This window comes from Molossus molossus, unplaced genomic scaffold, assembly GCF_014108415.1.
Source record: "Molossus molossus isolate mMolMol1 unplaced genomic scaffold, mMolMol1.p scaffold_m16_p_9, whole genome shotgun sequence".
Lineage (NCBI taxonomy): Eukaryota > Metazoa > Chordata > Mammalia > Chiroptera > Molossidae > Molossus > Molossus molossus.
Window position 1 is genome coordinate 47797597 of NW_023425403.1, and position 18519 is coordinate 47816115.

At 38.6% G+C, this 18519-nt stretch overlaps 1 protein-coding gene across 9 annotated transcripts in view; it reads left to right on the forward strand.

The window, feature by feature from the left end:
* MBNL2 (muscleblind like splicing regulator 2) overlaps window positions 1-18519 on the forward strand; it is a 156674-nt gene that overhangs the window by 44232 nt on the left and 93923 nt on the right. For 8 of the 9 annotated variants that reach the window (XM_036249548.1, XM_036249547.1, XM_036249550.1 and 5 more), the window contains exon 2: window positions 3970-4751. In XM_036249548.1, the coding sequence (XP_036105441.1) occupies window positions 4578-4751 (174 nt within the window). In that variant the 5' untranslated portion in view covers window positions 3970-4577. Of the gene's footprint in view, window positions 1-3961; window positions 4752-13702; window positions 13931-18519 lie in introns of those variants that run through there. The other variant, XM_036249546.1, reaches the window with a different exon arrangement.

The following is an 18519-nucleotide window of genomic DNA, read 5'->3' on the forward strand; positions in this document are numbered from 1 at the left end:
CTCTCTGTCGAAGCTACCAGCCTATTCGAGCTACATGTCACACCCAGGGTGCCCACTTGGACCCTGAAAGTATTTCATTCATTTCTGGGTTTGTAGAAGCTGGGGAAAGAAAGCATGCTTTAGGCCTTTGTAGTTACACTGTGACTTTTGTACTTGGAGGAACTTCTCTGTGGTTCCCTTCGGCTGCAAACTAAGACGGTCTGAGACGTGAGGATGCCCCAGAGACGTGGCCCCGAGTGGACCGTGCAGTCAGCTCTTTGATCTCCGAGGCACTGTCCTGCTTTTAGAACGTATGGCTGGAGCAGATTCACCCCAGGTACACTCTGGTCATTGAGACAGAACTACCGCAGAGAGCGGAAGCCCGAAAGTGGGTTTGGTCAGTAAATATTTACAGAGCGACAACTCCTTTCATCACCTTGCTTTCGGTATGTTTATGTTTCCTCTATAATCTGTTCTTCGTGGCAGCAACCTTGTAATGTAGGCAGGAACTATTTCCAACATTTTGCAGATGAAGAAACTGGATCTCAGAGAAATTGACTTTCCCAAGGTCATAGGAAGGATCCTTGGCAAAATGGGGGCTACAAATGCTAGCTATTAGGACAGGGTACTTTTCACCAATCCAGAGAATTCTATGTTGGCTGATAGAAGAAATGCATAAGCCCCTAACACAGCATCATCAACAGAAATATAATGTGAGCTACATAGATAATTCTGAATTTTGAGGCACGAAAAGTGAGCTTAATTTTAATAATAATATTTATTGCAATTTGTGAAATGTACTATCAAGTCACCGTGTTGTAATCATAAAATAATATTAACGAGATGTTTTCACATTCTTTTTTCTATACCAAGTCATTGAAATGACTGTGTATTTTACACTTAGAAGTTTTGATTTTATATACATCTCAACTTAGATGCTGAATTTTGATTGCAAATACTTGATCTGTATTTAGATTTTATAAAATTTACAACTGAAAAGTAGATTCATGTACGCAAGTTGGTCCAAGAACATTTAAAACAAAACTTTTCCGATAACTAAGTTGAGGATCAGTTTTAAGTTAAATTTACATTAATTAAGAATATGCCCTGGCCAGTTTGGCTCAGCAGTTAGAGCGTCGGCCTGTGGACCAATGAGTCACGGGTTCAATTGCGGTCAAGGGCACATACTTCAGTTGCAGTTCGTCCCTGTCTCTGGTCAGGGTCAGGCAGGAGGCAACCAGTCGATGAGTCTCTCTCATGTCGATGTTTCTCTCTCTCTCTCCTTCTCTTTTCCTCTCTCTCCTTCCCTTCCACGCTATCTGAAGATAAATAGAAAAATATCCTCGGGTGAGGATGAAAACAAAGAATACACACAATTTTTAAATTTGGTTTCTCTGCAGAACTGGCCACATTTCAAGTGCTCAGTAACCACATGTGGCTAGTGGCTTCTGTTTCAGAAAGTAAACCCTAACATATAACCCTTCCTCTGGGGAACCTGAAGTCTGGCAGAGGTGACATGTATCTTGGTTTATGTGTTAGCATAATTTAAACTTGTCCCTTGATGACCATGTTAGTCTTCTCCATCCCTTACCCATCATTGCCCATCCCCTTTGGTGGCCTCCCCTAACCTAATCCAGACCTGTGTGTCTTCCTTGTTCCCACAGTTCCCTGCCTGTACCTACTCCAGAAGATGGAGGTTGTGATGGCCCAAGGGAGGTGGTGTCTTTGATAACAGTAGCTCTATAACCTTTAGGCTAGAAACAGAGAGCAACCTGGGAGAAAGAATGGGTTTCTTGGAAGCTAGGCTAGCAAAAGGACCAGGTGTGGTGTGATGCACCTTCCTTTCCTTCTGGAACATCTTTGACATGCACAGGACTCTGTCCATCAGAAAGCGAGGCTCCTCTGCTTTAATAGCAAGTTCATCTCGATAGAGTCTGACCATCTAAACTCTACTTGGATTTTCACAGTAACCAGAAATGGTCATCTGTGTCTCCAGAAGAAAATGTGTCTTGATATCTAAAAGTGTAAGCAAAAGTGTATCATTCACAGGTCTGGGTTGCGGGCATTGTTCCTGTTTTAGGAATACTTGAGTAATTATCCGTTTCCGTTTATGCATAAATATATGTTTGCCTGTTTATTTTCCTTCATGGGGAACCTTGTCAAAAACTATGCTGGTGCCTTTGAGAATGAGTGTCTCCCGTGTCGTGGTTGTCCTGTATCTCTGCGAGATCTTGGTCCACAGGATTCAGGACTCCATAAACATTTTTGCAAATATAAATTAGGTGTGTTCAAGCTATCGTTTTAAATGTCCTTATTGTCAGTGCCTCGGCTCCACAGAACACACAGGCAGAAATGTTTCCTTGTCCTTGCTTCCGCCATCCTTTGTTCTCCAGGGGAGTTGGAGGTGGGGGTTGAGGTAATGAGGGTGCAGGTCCAGGCTGGTCTGCGAAACCTGACCCAGAGTAAATTTGGTTATTAAACTCATCTTCTTAACCGCCCTTAAGTTAAGCTATTTGATGTTAGCTGCTGGGAACACAATGCTGCCAAACAGACAAGCAGGAGCCTGCCTGTCGCCTCAAATATTTTACAATTGAAGTTAGGTATGTGTCATAGCTTTCAAGGTTGCCAGTTTCCTTAAATGCACATCCAATTAAAACTCATTCAAACACTTCTACTAATAAGAAAGAGAGGCATTGGGATGAAGTAGCACTTCCCACTCGTCCCAAGAGACGCCCTGCTCAATAAATGTTCCATGATCACATAAGCTTGAGAGACACTATTGCGTCTCTTCCCCTATTAGAAACTCGTTCAAGGCTGAAAAAAAAAAAAGACCTATTGCATGGAAGCTTGTTCAGGTTGGTTTACCTGGAGTTAACTAAACTTGATTGATTGTGGGACCTACATTCAGGAGCACTTGAAAACCACTTAAGAATTATTGTTCTCTGAATTTATTTGGAACATGCCGATTTTAGACAATGTGCTTCCAGTCTCCGTTAAGTTCTTAGTTGTACCTTTTTTAGAAGGACACCAGGCTAAGCAAGTATTTAAGGTTGCTTATGGCATACACAATTTATGAAAATGGTCAAGTTCTGGTATTTCGTCCTTTATTCTGCCTGACTCAGTAAAGTTATATTGTTAATGCTTTAATAATTTCATAGTCCTTTAAAATAGTAAAAGAAATGAAATAGACTGCTTTCAGAAATCTGAATTTACTAACTACGTTTTTGTTGAATATATTTAATTCCAGCATTTTAAAATTGTGACTCCATTAAAGTCTAAACTAAACTAACCTAAAACCAACTTGCATTCATTCAGTGAGTGAGTCAATCATCAGTTAAATTGAGGCCCTCATAGCCATGAACTAAGGCACTAGGGACATAGACTAAAAAATACAAATAGTCCTTATTCTCTGAGGGTTCACAGCATAGAGGGGGATACTAACATTAAGGAAATAATAACAGTAGACAGAAAAGCATAGGAGATACAGAAATAAATATCAGAAAACTTCTACCTATTCATCTCCAAGTTCAAATCTCTGTAAAATAAAAGGGATATAAAGAATAAGGAGCCCAAAATGACAGTGTCCTTATTGTACAGGAGAGGCATATCCCAAATAATTGTTTATAGTATTTTCAACAATAAAATCAATGGCCCAAATGTGGAATTGATTGGAAGCCACGGTTCTATTACACTGTTTTGGCGATTAAGCACATTAGATTGAATTGTTTCAGAATGCCTAATTATTGTGTCTGCCACACTCATCTCTTTGAATCATTTCTAACTTTTGGACTGCTGCCTAGATGGGTCACTTCTGCAATACGGTTGCAGTTGTGTATTTTTTCTCCTTTTTTTTAATGCATAACTTTCTTCACTCTACTCAAAGCTCTCAGTTGCATTTCACAAATTCTAGATAAGAGCTAAAGAATTTGTTAAAAAGTGTTGATTCCATTAAGTTTGGGTGTAAGCTGAGCTTTTATTGATATTTTGCAGGTTCATGATTTAAAAGTGCCTGTGTGAAGTTGCTTCTGCTGGGACCTGCAGCCTGGGAGCACTTGTGTTTTCAAGTCTTGTTTTCCTGTCAAATACACGTTACACTGACCTTACGAGTGGATGAAGATACCTCAGTTGTCTGACTTTACCAATTGCTGATTTCAGAGTTTAAAAACGTGGGAGGAAGAAGAAGTCCTGCTAAGATCTGAACATCTAAGTGGCTTATTTTTCCAGCATCGTCAATAGCTGTGAGCTTCAGAACTATATATATTCTCCCAAGGAGTGCCATGTTTTCGAAGTCACTGTATTAAAAACAGGCGTGTCTGCAAAACAGTCAGGAGACTTGGACGTTTACAGCCAGAGATGACACTGAGTGTGCTTTTATTTTGGCCCGCAGTCTTCCAGTGGGGCACATTGATTGATGAGTGACTGCCTGCCAATACATTCTCTTTTCACTCTGTTTCTTAGATTGGACTTCATTAAGCAATTTATCACTTACCTTCAGACTTACATGTGGGGTTGTTCACAACAGTAGTTTTGGATCATTGGAACTTGGATTGATTTCATCATTTAACAGAAACTAACAGAATCCAAATTACTTTATCGTCATGGCTTTGAATGTTGCCCCAGTCAGAGATACAAAGTGGCTGACATTAGAAGTCTGCAGACAGTTCCAAAGAGGAACGTGCTCACGCTCTGATGAGGAATGCAAATTCGCTCACCCCCCCAAAAGTTGCCAGGTTGAAAATGGAAGAGTAATTGCCTGCTTTGATTCCCTGAAGGTAAGATAATGCATTTTATGTGTCATAGCAATGCTGCATTGGACTTTCAAGTGAAATGTTTTTCATTGTATTTTTATAAAAGTTGAACTATTGTCTTTAGATTCTGTTTTCTTGTTGGTGGTGACTCTTGGGAGATTTTCACTCAATTTTTCTTATACCAGGCATATATAAATTTTTTACGGATCCATGTTTAAATTAAAAATATATGATGCTGTATTTTTGGTCTGATATGACATTCATGTACCCAAGAGTTTTAAATCAAAGTCTGGCTTGTGACAACGAAAGATGAATATTTTATTAATGTTTAATCTTCCGGAGGTTATATAAAGGTGAAGAAATTGAATGTGTCACTTTCGTGTACCAGTTATCTGATTCACCTCGTCGAGAATTTTCTACTCTTGAAGCTTTCTTTCTTGACCAAGGGCTTCCTAAAATACTTCTGAATATGATTTTCATTTTCTTTGACAATTTGACATGGCTAATACATTGTCGAGTACACCCTCCATACTCCTGGAGAGCCTACTATGTGAGAGTAACACCTAATACATTACAGAAGAAATGGGTGTGATTCAGGATGGCACCCTTGATGAGTAAATGTCTGGTAGGGAAAATACAGCAACTACATCAGCAAATAACCATAAGGCAAGACATAATGCATACCTCAAGGGAGGACTAGAGATGACTTCTGCGAGGGTCACAGAAGGAGAGCTGGTTTCCAGCTCACTGTTTCAATAAGTGTTTCTGGAGGCTGTGACCTAAGCTGTATACTAAGTTGGGTGGAGTTTGGACTTGAAGAAATGGGAGAATAATAATGAAAATTCTAATGGAAGGAAATGGGGAGACTTAGCTCATAATTCTTTGAGGTTTATTTTACCCTAAAATTTTGGATTCTATGAATCTCAGATTGTCTAGAACAGTCCTAACATTATCATGATATTGTTTACCATGGAGATAAGATATATAGCTAAAAAGAGCTTATGTTTATATCTCTGCATCACTTTATTTAATAAGCTTAGCAAACAATAAAAAAATGTTGATTCATGCTTTTGATATATGATTTGGGAAATTACTGTACCATGAGTTTGCAAAATAGTGACCTTAGCCTATTCTTGGGTATTGAAAGGACAGGATAAGGTTTTAGGGAAAATTTTTTCTTAAAGAAAAAAAAAAAAAAAGTCTTATGATTTATAAGTCAAAATTAAAATGTGAAATTTCAAATCATATATTTAAGTATACGTTAAAGGGAAAATTTGTCTATTCACTAAAAGCAGAAGACTACATTGATAGCCCAACTGAAGTCTTTAAAGTGTTAAAATTTAAAAAAAATAGATATACTATTAACTCACCATCTGCCTTGATTTTATTCTTTTTTTAATTATTATAAAATAGTTGATTAAATTTTAAAATCATGAATCATTTTGTCTACACAGGAATGAGTAGATGGACAAAATATAATTCATATAAACTATAACAGTATAAGCAATTCTTATATTTATTTTTAAAGTAAAAAAATAAATATGTATTTGCTTCTGTGATTATCACCAATAGAAGCAGTCACTATAAAAGGCATTGTAGATTAAAAACCAGATCCCTTTGAGATGACATGGAAGGACCTGGAGAGTAATATGCTAAGTGAGATAAGCCAGTCAGAGAAAGACAAATATCACATGACCTCACTTATTTGTGGAACATAATGAACAAAATAAGCTGTTGACCAAAAGAGATCCAGAGTCATGGAAGTAGGGACCAGACTGACAAACCTCAGAGGGATGGGGGTGGGAGGAGAGGGAAGAGATAAACCAAAGAACTTACATGCATGCGTGCACAACCAATCCACATGGACACTAGGCTGGGGAAGGCAGGAGGGGGGTGGGAGTGGAAAGGAGGGGGTCAACGGGGAAGAAAGGCGGACATCCATGATACTTTCAACAATTAAAAATAAAAAACAAAAACCAACAACTCGACCATAACAACTTCCAGATACGAAAACTGGTCAGAGATAAGAAATTCCCCCAAAGCCTTCATTTTATTAATCCAAGTCTTCTCTTGTTGAATGTTAACTATTAAACTTAAACTGACATTTTAGCTAGTTTCTTAAAACTTTTAATTTTTTAAACTAGTCAGGGAAATATGAGGAAATTGTGCCTGACCTAGTAAGGCCAAGTGTTTCTTGAGTGTCAACAGGACAGCAGACCCTTGTAATTCACGTACACTGTGGGTCCACCAAGACCACAGTTTTTGAGGATTCCAAACTGTGGAGGAAAGATCAAGAACAATTATGTAAAAACATAAACCAAGCCATGAGAATGCTGAGCACTGCTCAAGTGAAAAGGAGCTTTAAAAATAATTTTCAGAAGTGCCTGATAGAACCATTTTCCAGTGTTGAAGCATAGTTATCTATTGCCTCAAGTCATCAGTTCCTTTTTGGAATTGTAAATTTTCAGCGTATTTAATTTGAGCGTGTGTTATATATTTTTTTAAGTTGTCAAACTGTAAAGAATGTGAAAAGAGCCCATAGGCACAGCAGTGAGACAGACCAGAATCTGAATCGCTGCTCAACCACTTCCCAGCCTTGGGTGGGTCATTTATCACCTCTTACCTTGTCTCATCTGTGAAAGGAGGGTGATCACCTGTGAGACTGACTGAGTGTGCACAGTGTCCAGCAGGGGCTGGTACACCCACCTTGCAAGGTGGTTGTAAGGACTGCAAGACCTGTAAATAAAACACTCACTCAAAAAGAGTAGCTAAAAAGAGTGATGATGATAAATGTAATTGAAAAAATGTAGTTGAAAAAATAAAATAATATAATATAACCAAATTCAGTAATTAAAAACTAAATAAAATAAAGCAATACTGTAGGTTTAAAAAAAGTGATGCTGATGATAATACTTAAGCTATTTAATTTTATTTCATTTAATATATTTAAAAAGACAGTGTTGTCCAGTGGAATGAGTCTGCAGTGGAAAGAGAGAAGGGAAGGGGCTTTGAAGTCAGACAGGCCAGGGCTTGACCAAACCCTGGCCAGGACACATTACTTTACCTCCTTGATTTCGGTTTTCTATTATTGAAAACTGATAAAACAATTCCTACTTCATAAGACTAACTGGCCTAAGACAAGCCAGATGCCCAGCACAGGGCTGGGCATGGCATTGTCGTTTCTTCCCCTTCATAATAACTGTCACAGTATAGGCATTGATTTGGACCACTGGCTTTACAGGCAAGACGTGACCAGCTCTTACAACATCCAACTCTGAATGTGTCCAAACTCAAAAATCTCCTTCATGAGTGCTAAAACCTCAGTGATACAGATTAGTCATGACATTACAGTCATGTTTGGGGCAGACATCATGTTTATTGTCATGTATACAAGATATTTTCTGCAAACACTGTGAGATAATTTTATTCATAAAAATAGGTAAAAGGAATTTAGTTGGCCTCTCAGTATAGAGACAAGTCCGCTGTGAGGCTGGGGTATTCCTTTTTTTGTTTTTTGTTACGAGTTATTTGTATATGGGAATAAACTTCCACAAATGCATACTAAACAAATTTGTGGGTGTTTGGAAAAGAGATTTGCTGAGAAAAGAGAGATATACATATATAAATACTTTTATAAAAGATGTTTCAGGAAATATAGCAGAGTTCTTCCAGTAACGTTTGTACTTTATTCACAACGCTTACCTTGTTGCATTTTATGCGAAACTACTGGGCATGCAAGAATTTGTGATTTTTTTTCTTTAAGTTGCAGTATTCTTGTGAACAGAATTGTTTAATTCTTTTCTGGAAAGCTAGAACATTCTGGAACATTGTGTTCCATAGCAATGTTAACTTAACAAAATACAAATTGCTTTATAGCAACAAACATGTCTATAGCAAAAGCCTTGAATACCCATCTCTACACGTCTGTGTTCAGAAAACAGTTTCCCTCACAGTCTGAGATTTTTCTTTACAGGTTCTTCCTCCTGTAACTGATAGACATTCATATGGACTTTTTTGCAAATTAAAACATTCAGAGATGAATCAGCTTTAACACATTGAGAGTAAATGTTTTGGCATTTATCACTTTCATCAGTATTTAATGTATTTGCTTGGACATCTGAGTTTGAATTCAGCTTAAAAAAATGAACCATTTTTTAAAGTATGTTGCTAATTTTTGCAAAAAAAAAACCAAAAACCATCCAAACAAACAACAAAACAAAACTCCTAGAATATTTGAAAAAAATTTTTCAGACCTCGCATAGCTTTTCACAACGAAGACTAGTTCAAAGACAGTGTGATTCTTTAGTCCTTAAGTCAGATGATGTCACGCCTCCATTCAAGGCCTTCTCATGGTAACCCATCTCGCCCAGAGTAAAGATCTTACAAAAGCTAGACAGCCCAGGAAATCTGCTTCCCACTCTCAGTCACCGGACTTCAGACCTACCACTGTACCCTCCTCCAAGCCTTTCCAGCCACCACTTCTTTGCTGTCCCCTGGATATGCCGCGTAGGCTTCCGCCTTAGAGTGTGTACACCTGCTCTCTGGTCTGTCTAGAATATCCTTGCCTCAGTTATATGAAAGCTTGTTCTCTTGTTCCCTTCTGATCAAAAATGCCAACAGTGAAGGCTTTCTGCAGTTTTCTCATTGCTGGGATCCCCTTTCCTCACCGTCTTGCTTTGCTGTTCTCCCTAGCACTCATCACCATCTGGGAAAGGATATACTTGATGGGTTTTGTGCATCATCTGTCTCCCTTCTCCACTCTGCCAGAACGTAAACTCCATGTAGATGGTGATTATGTCTTGTTCGATCGCTGTTGTATCCCAGAGCCCAGAACAGTGTCACCTACATAGTGGATGCTCACTTGGCTGGAAGAGCATGTTCAGCAGGGCAGTGTTGAAGCTTCTCAAACAGGGCTGCTGCATATGGTTGTACAGGGATGCACTGTGTACTAGAGGTGCATTTCTCACTGTGGACCATGTGATCAGCACCCCCTAGAGTTGTGCAGTGCAAAACCTGTGCATCAGTATCTCAATAGATTTTTACATCAGAGAGTTCTGTTCAAGAATTGGAGTCATAGGTAACTCAGGAAGTATAACGCAACATTGGAAAATTGACAAGTAAATTATTTCGTTTTCTCTGAAGCTTCATGTGATACAGAAACTAATTTTTATTACTCTTTCATTTTTTCTAAATTTCAAAAATGTCAAAAAGTAGATCCTGCTCATTTATCTATGGGATGCTGGCTATAAATTGGCTTGTGGCAAATAATATTTTAGTCTTCATATTTATGGATGAAAATTTTAAAATTAAAAGTGGTAGGTATGAGACTATTTCAGACATTTCTTAAGAACATATCAAAAAAGGTATCAGATTATATGCATGTATATGTAAACAAGGACATAGACAATGCTGGGGGGTGGGATTGTCATGTCAATGGGGGGAAAAGGAGAAACATCTGTAACAAAAATAAATGAATAAATATTTTCTTTATAAAAAAGTATCAGAATATGTCCTTGACTTTAATTTTGTGTTCTTGGATTGCCACTGAGCTCTTTAAGTAGAGGTTAATTCTTTGCAAAATGTCTTGAGTATTTTCTAAATTATATGCCTCATTTTGGCCTGATTCAAAAATATAATCTCAGAAAATTATTTGTCAAGTTATTCTATTTTCAATGGAAATCAGTGTATTCATACAGAGCTTGCTATCTGCCTGGCATTTTTTATGCATTATTTATTTCTTCCAAAAATTCTGTAAGGTAGCTATTATACAATCAGCTATTACAGATACGGGCAGATGTTCAAACATGTAAAGGAACTCACTTGCAACTTGTAACTGGTTGGGAGGGGAGCGGACCCAAGGAAGCGAGGCTCTAAACCTGCACCATCATTTCCTCCTCCTAACTCCTCTTACAGAAGACATCACTGATGCACTTAATTCCAGAACTGCTAACAGCTGAATAATATCCATGTTTAACAAGTTTCACATATTAAAGTATAAAAACATTCTAAAATAGAGGCCCTCAGGAATAGACCTGTTCACAAAATTAAATATTTCAAAAACAGAGAAACTGTGAGAGAAAGCAAGGTACATGTGTGTGTTTTTGTTTGTACCTGAATGCAGATATTATACCCTCACTTACTAGGTCTCAGTCACGTAAATAGTTTTGGTCCAAGGTGTGTCTGTGTGTTTCCATGTGATTCTGAAAGTATACATGATTTCAGATGTTATCATATAGTAAAATGCAGGACAGGATCATACTTGAAGGATTCTTGGACCCACCAATTACACTCCCTGCATAATAGGTCCATTTCCCTATCATTTGACTTCTACCCTCCTGGGTCCATTGACCACATCCCCTTCATGCCCTCCCTCAGAACTGTTCAGACCTCCATATAACAGTTTTCTCCTCTAAGTAAGTGTCCTAGTACAAGCCTGTAAGCTTCCCAAAGACAGGATTGTGTCTCATTCATCTTCGTGTCCCAGCACCTAGCTCGACGTCTGGCACATAGCAGAAGTGCAATAGCATCCATCCAACGAAGGCATAAATTAACAGAGAAATCCCTACAACTTTTCAAAAGAGACTTATTGATGATCTTCAGTGAACCTCAAACCCAAAACTTTTCTGCATGGCTATTCCCCATTTTCTTTAACATTTCTGGTTTTGTTTTTTGTTTTGTAAGCCTGGCCAGCCTCTCCCTAGAATTCTCCCCTGCTCTTCCCCCCCGCCCCCATGATATACTCCTGGTTCCTTTGTCACTCCACCTTTCCCTCCTGTTTTACCTCCAGTGCCACTCCTTCCTCCCCTTGCTCCCTAACGTGGAGTCTCTCCAAGATTCAGTGTTGGTTTTTCCTAGATCAGGTTCAGTGATTAGTGCTAAAAGTGTGTCTACACGCACGTATTCAGTTCCCACATCTGTGCCGATCAACCCCAATTCTGCTGTGTGCCCTTTCCTTGACAACTCTGTATGAATGGTCTATTGTCACCTGCAGTTCAGCCTATCTAAATCCAAACCTTCATCCTGTCCCCACCCCAAGCCATCACCCCACTTCAACCCTGTGCCTTGTTCCCTATTCACAGAACCTTAATTTGATCCTGATCGCCATGTCAAGGACTCTTAGTTTTGTTTGTTTGTTTGTTTTCCTGCTTCTTCTGATGGTAGGGAAGTATAATATCTTTAAGAATTGTTGAAAACTATGGAATCTTTATCCAGAAAAGTGGCTATACTTAAAGACTATTGCAAACAATGTCAAGATCTCAAGGGCTTCATGTTGGTATCTAAACACTATCTATGAGCTACCAGTAAAGAAACCCTCATCTACAGAGAAATCGGACACAGTAAAGTGGGCAGAAGAAGACCAGGGGGTCATTAAAGATACTTTTTGGTTATTTCTCAAATTTGTCCTGAGCCAAGAAGAACACCAAATCTTTCCTAATCAAGTCACATTCTGAGGGTCAGAGGGTTAAGACTTCAATATATCTTTTTCTTTGTGTGTGTGTGTGGGGGGGGGGGGGCGGGGGGGAGGAGGGAGTGCACAATTCAACCCATAACAATAATATCTAAACCTAGAAAACACCAGAAATCAAATGCTGTAGTCTAATTGAATAAGCCTGAATTTGGTTTCAGAATCCATCTCCACACTTTGCCTTGAATAGCCACAAGCTCATTGGAGTTGGCAAGAGAGGAGACAAAAAACTTTAGTCTTGCCCTGGCTGGATGGCTCAGTTGATTGGAGTATCATCCCATTCACCAAAAGTTTGTGGGTTCAATTCCTGGTCAGGGCACGTTCCCAGTTGTTGATTTGATCCCAGGTCAGGGTATTTATAGGAAACAACCAATAGATGTTTCTTTCTCACATCGATGTTTCTTTCTTTCTCCCCCTTTCTGTCCCTCTAAAATCAGTAAAAACAGCCTGGCTGGTATAGTGATTGAGCGTCAACCCATGAACCAAGAGGTAGGTTGCTGGTTCAATTCCCGGTCAGGGCACATGCCCAGATTGTGGGCCCGATCCCCAGTGGGGGGCGTGCAGGAAGCAGTCAATCAATGTTCTCTCTCATCAATGTTTCTATCTATCTCTCCGTCTCCCTTCCTCTCTCTCTAAAATTAATAAAGAAAATAATAAAATAAAATCAGTAAAAACCTATCCTCAGGTAAAGATTAAAAACAAAAATAAAAACAAAAAACTCCAGTCTTTGCTACTGAGTAGAAGAAGGAATATTGATAAATTGACCTTCTATTATCACAATATTCTGTGGTTAAAACATGTAAGAAAAAATAATTCCCAGAAAAAAAGAAAAGGCAAAACTTATTTTCCCCCAAAATCTATGGAGTAAAATATTAATTTTAACCTTAATTATAGTCTTTAGTAGTTACATTTGTTTATTATTCACTTTGTTTTTTGGCAATGATGTAAACTTTTGTTACCCTGCATAGTAGTTCTTAGGAAACCATTTCTCACCAAAGCTTAGGGAGAATGGCACATTTATCATATTAAAGAATTTGTTTAATATTCTATTTTGTCAGTACCCTTCTTCTTTTATTCAGAATTGTGGTGATTTATTTAAAAATTTTATTTATTTATTTATTTTAGAGAGAGAGAAAGTGAGAGGGAGAGAGAGATAGAAACACTGATGAGAGAGAACATCGACTGGCCGTCTCCTGCATGCCCCTCACTGGGGATTGGGCCCACAACCTGGGCATGTGTCCTGACCAGGAATCAAACCGGCAACCTCTTGGTGCATGGGTTGACGCTCAACCACTGAGCCACTCCGGCCGGACTCAAAATTGTGTGTTTTTTAATTTTAGAATGTTTTTGATACCATGATGAACTAGGAAGCAAAGATTTAAAGTTAAAACCCTGGCCTGAATATATCTGATCCCTGGCTTTCCTGCATATAATATCATATCACTTCATCTCTGTGGGTTCCAGATGCCTCATCAGTAAATATTCATTCATTCATTCATTCCCTCTGTAGCAAACAAGAGGTACAAACTCGAAATCTGCAGAATCAGCGAGTAATATGAATGAGAGACTCAGCGCTTACTGTTGGCAAGACACAGGGATCACTGGAGACTGCAGAACATTAACTGAAGAACACATAACCCTTCTAAAGATGGCAGCTGCCACCCAGCCGCAAACAGCTGTTGCCTGCCTTGTGAGAATCCTGGGGAATTTTAAAAAAGAACCAGAAATACAAATTTTGGTGTGAAGCTTCTCAATTTCTTTTTAAATTTTTATTTAATTAATTGTATTGAGGTAACATTGGTTCATAACCTTATATAAGTTTCAGGGGTATAACATTATAATTTGATATCTTTTTTTTTTTTTTGATATGTGCCCCTAGCGGGAACCAAATCCGGGACTCTCTGGTTCGCAAGCTGACACTCCAACTGCTGAGCCAAACCAGCCAGGGCTAATTTGATATCTTATGATCACCACCAATCCTCTTTTACCCATTTCTCCCTCCCCTCACTCCCCTTCACCTCTGATAACAACCAATCTGTTGTCTGTATCTATGAGTTTGTTTTTGTTTTGTCTTTTTTGTTTTATATTTTTTTCACATGAGTGATACCATAATGGTTTTTGTCCTTTTTTGTCTTACTTATTTCACTTAGCATAATACCCTCAAGGTCCATCCATGTTGTTGCAAATGACAATATTTCATCTTTTTTATGGCTGAATAGTATTCCATTGTATGTATGCACCACATTTTCTTTATCTGTTCACCTGTTGATGGACACTTAGTTTGTTTCCATAGCTTGGCTATTGTGAATAATGCTGTTATAAAATAGGAGTGCAGATATCTTTTCTAATTAGTGTTTTTTCATGTTCCTTAGTTAAATACCCAGAAGTAGAATAGCTGGATCATGTGGTAGTTCTAGTCTTAACTTTTTGAGGAGCCTCCATACTGTTTCCATCATGGCTGTACCAATTGACATTCTTATCAACAGAGTATGAGGGTTTCCTTTTCTCACATCATTTCCAACATGTTATTCCTTGTCTTTTTGAAAATAGCCATTCTAACAAGTGTGACATGATTTCTCATTGTGGTTTTGAAGTTTCGTTCTTTTTAAATCTTGGCAACAAATTAAAATATTTTTAAACCTTAAAGATCAAACAAAACATGTCTGTAGGATAGATTTAGCCTGTAGGCTGCCATGTTTAACCTTTGAAATAAACAAATATTGATCAATTAATAGATGTTGCTAAATACTGGGAATAGAACAGCATATATAGCATCTTCCAACAGTAGATAATCAAAAGCAGAATGAACTTACTCTGCTCCTCATCATTTTGAATGGCTTTATTTACATGGTGATTTATTCTCTAGTTTTCCCCTTACCTCATTGGCAACTGCTTCTCCCTCTCCCTGAATCTCCTTCCTCCTCTTGACCTCTAAATGCTGGCAGCTCTCCAGGAGTGGTCCTTGAACAACTTCTCTGCATTTCCTCACACCCACAGTGGATGCCTTACTCGTCTTTTAGCTCATCAAGCATGGTCTTGCCTCAGAACCTTTGTACTTTTGGCCCCTCTGCCACAAAACCGGACTCATCCAACCCACTGGCCGTAAACATTTTCTATATGCTGAATATTTCTTAATGTCTATGTCCATCCCTGATTTCTCCCCTGAACTCTAGACCCATGTATTCAATTGCCTACTGACACATCTACCTGGATATTTAAGTGACATCTCCAATTTAATATGTCCACTTATAAGTTCTTGATTCCTCCTTCAACCCATTTTTCCCATTGTACCTATTCCCAATGGATGATACCATGCATTCGGTTGATCAAATTAAACATTTTAAAACCCAACTTAAATCTTCTCTTGCTACTACCACCATATCCCATCCATCAGCAAGTCTCATTCTCTCTGTCTTCAAAAGATATCCTACATCCAAATACTTTTCAGCACTACTTTCATGACTACTGCGCCCCAAACCATCATCATATCTCACATGGACTGTTATCATAGCTTACAGAAGCTCTCACTTTGCCACTCCCTACTCCAGAAGACAGAGTGTCTCATAAATGGCATGTTATTGTCTTGCTCAAAATCTTCCAATAGATGTTCATTTCATTTAAGGCCCCATGTGATCTGCATTTCTGGCCCCATAGGTTGACCATGCTTTCCCTTACCACAGTCTCCCATCACATTGGCCTCTTTGCTCTGTGGGGCCTTTGCAAGGGCTGTTCCCTCCACCTGGAATGCTCTTCCCTCAGATAACTGAAAAACTCAGTTCTTTACTTTACTCAGAACTTTGCTTAAATGTCACACATCTATCCACAAAGACTTCCTCAGAACTTATCCTTAAGTGATGTTATCCATCCACATGTGTCTTCCTTGTCTGTCTCCACTGTTCGAAGGTCAGGCTATCAGGTAGTACCCGGCAGCTGCTGGGGGCTCAGTCATATTTCTAAGAACATAAATATATCCCTAAATGCTATACGTTTAAATATGACTGTGCCAACAAAATCTGATCACTTTTCTGGTTACCTGTTGCTCAACTTTTTTTCCCATTGATCTATAGGCAGGAAAAAAATATCAAAGTTAAAGGCTTTGTACATATAAGCTCTTTGGTTTCCAAAGGTGTTTCTGGGTCATTTCATGTTTGAGGCTGCATGGTTAGGCAGGTCCTATGGAGACTTGCCCCCAAGTGTCAGCTAAGAGCCATTAAAAGTCATGTAGTGGTTTGTTGGGCCACCATGGGCAACTTGACAGTTCCCAAAAGCCTAACCATAGACAGATGCTGGTGCCAGACATTTTCGCAAAATAGGGGGTGTGAAATACCTTTGTAGTTTTGTTTTGTTTTGTTTTATATTTTGGTAAGAACACCTAACATGAGATCTACCCTCTTAACAAATGTCTAGGTGAGCAATACGCCATCGTTAGCTATAGGGACTGTGCAGTGGAGCAGATCTTGAGAACTTAGTCATCTTGCATAACTGGGACTGTATGAAATACTTTTTTTTCCCCATGAAGGTACATTCTTTCGATTTGATGGTTCTTTTATTCCAAAATTGTTTCCTTCTTGTTTTTTCTGATTATTATAATATTCCTTTCTTTTCTAAACAAAAAAAATAGATGAGTTTTGTTGTTCTTTTTTCCTTAAGGGTCTTACTCAGCAAAAGAAAAAGTGAGCAACTCTATGTCAGTTTCTCATTTTTCTTGGAACTATTACTGCTCCCTACCATGCAAAGGGAGGGTCCTATCTCTCCGTATTGTCTGGCCCGAAATCCCCACCATCGGAAGTACTCCTTTGAGTCACACACGCAGGAAAGGCTTTCTCCTTAGAAAGTCACTGTTGAGTTCACATGTTACCTGAGAGGATGCTGGAATTTCTTCAAGCCTTTTCCTTTTAGCAAATGACAACAGCTTGATCCACTGACTAAGCCAGCGATTTTCAACTGGTGTGTGTTGGTGGGCACACTGGTGAGCTACAAGAATTTTTAAAACATGCAGGACCTGACTAGTCAGGGGCACTGACCTCTTTTTCCTTAGGTTGTCAAATAAAAAAATGACAACAACCAACACAACAAGAGCCATCTGGTGTGAATGAATCAAAATGATACCTATTTTTTTGCAGATCGGCAATATATATATATATATATTTTGGTATGTCTCAGAATTTTAATAACTAGTGTATGTGTGCCATGAGATGGAAAAGGTTGAAAATCACTGGACTAAGCTAAATTTCATTTTGGTATATAGGAACGAGTCCCTGAACCATGCAGGAGGCTCAGCCCTGGCTGGAAAGACCAGGGTTACTCTGGGGTAGCTTAACCAATGACAAACTTCACCTGTTTTACAATTCCCCATGGACTGACCTGCTAATACTAAATAACATATTCTTTCCACTTGGTTTGGTTCAATTTCCTCTGGCTCAAAGATTATAGTCTAGTGTGCATTACTTTCTCAGCACTGTCATGGCCAAGAACAAAACCGATAGAGGATAAATCCTTTTCCTGAACACCCACCTTTGAATTTCAGGAAGTGAGTGGATGTTGACATATTTATTTGTGATCAACCTTACCTCACCATCTTGCCTAACCAACCAGCACTTTGGGAATGTGACTGATGAGACTATTCCCTGATGACTGAGATCTTACCTATAATGAATATTAAGCCCTGTAGAAGATGAGGTATCACCAGGAGATAAGGGAAAGGAAAATGACTCAGAGGCCTTAACCTAGTTAAAACCAAACAAAATGACTGGATTGAACTGTAGGCATGTTTATATTTCATCTGGAGCATTTCATATTCTTAAAAATGAATTGCTTATAATTTTTGACCAAAGTAAGTGCTGTGCATACTAAGGTACATTAGTAATCAATATTAATATAAAAGCTTATTTGGTGAAAAGTAGAGTACAGTACATGTAAACTTTTTAAAAAATGCCCATCTGGTCCACATCTCAAATCTCATTCGGAAGAATATTTCAAGTGCTCCCAGCCCTTAGTAAAATTGTTAATAATGACACTGAAGATATCATTTCCACACCTGTCATGAAACTAAGCGCTGACCCAGATGCTCAGGATCTAAAATTAATCAGCAGCAGCCTCATTTGAGAAATTTAATTCACAATGCTTCTCTTGCATTCCCGCTGGGCACTAAGTTGTTAACAGGAACTGTTGTCTCTGGAAACTACTGGAATAGCAGACTTCTTAATAAAGAAATCTAGTCGATCCAGGTGTTCTGAGCAGCATGTGAAACTGAAGAGAGAAAAATTTCATTTTCTAGAGAACTTCAATATCTTATTTTTGTTGTTGTTAATCCTCACCAGAGGATAT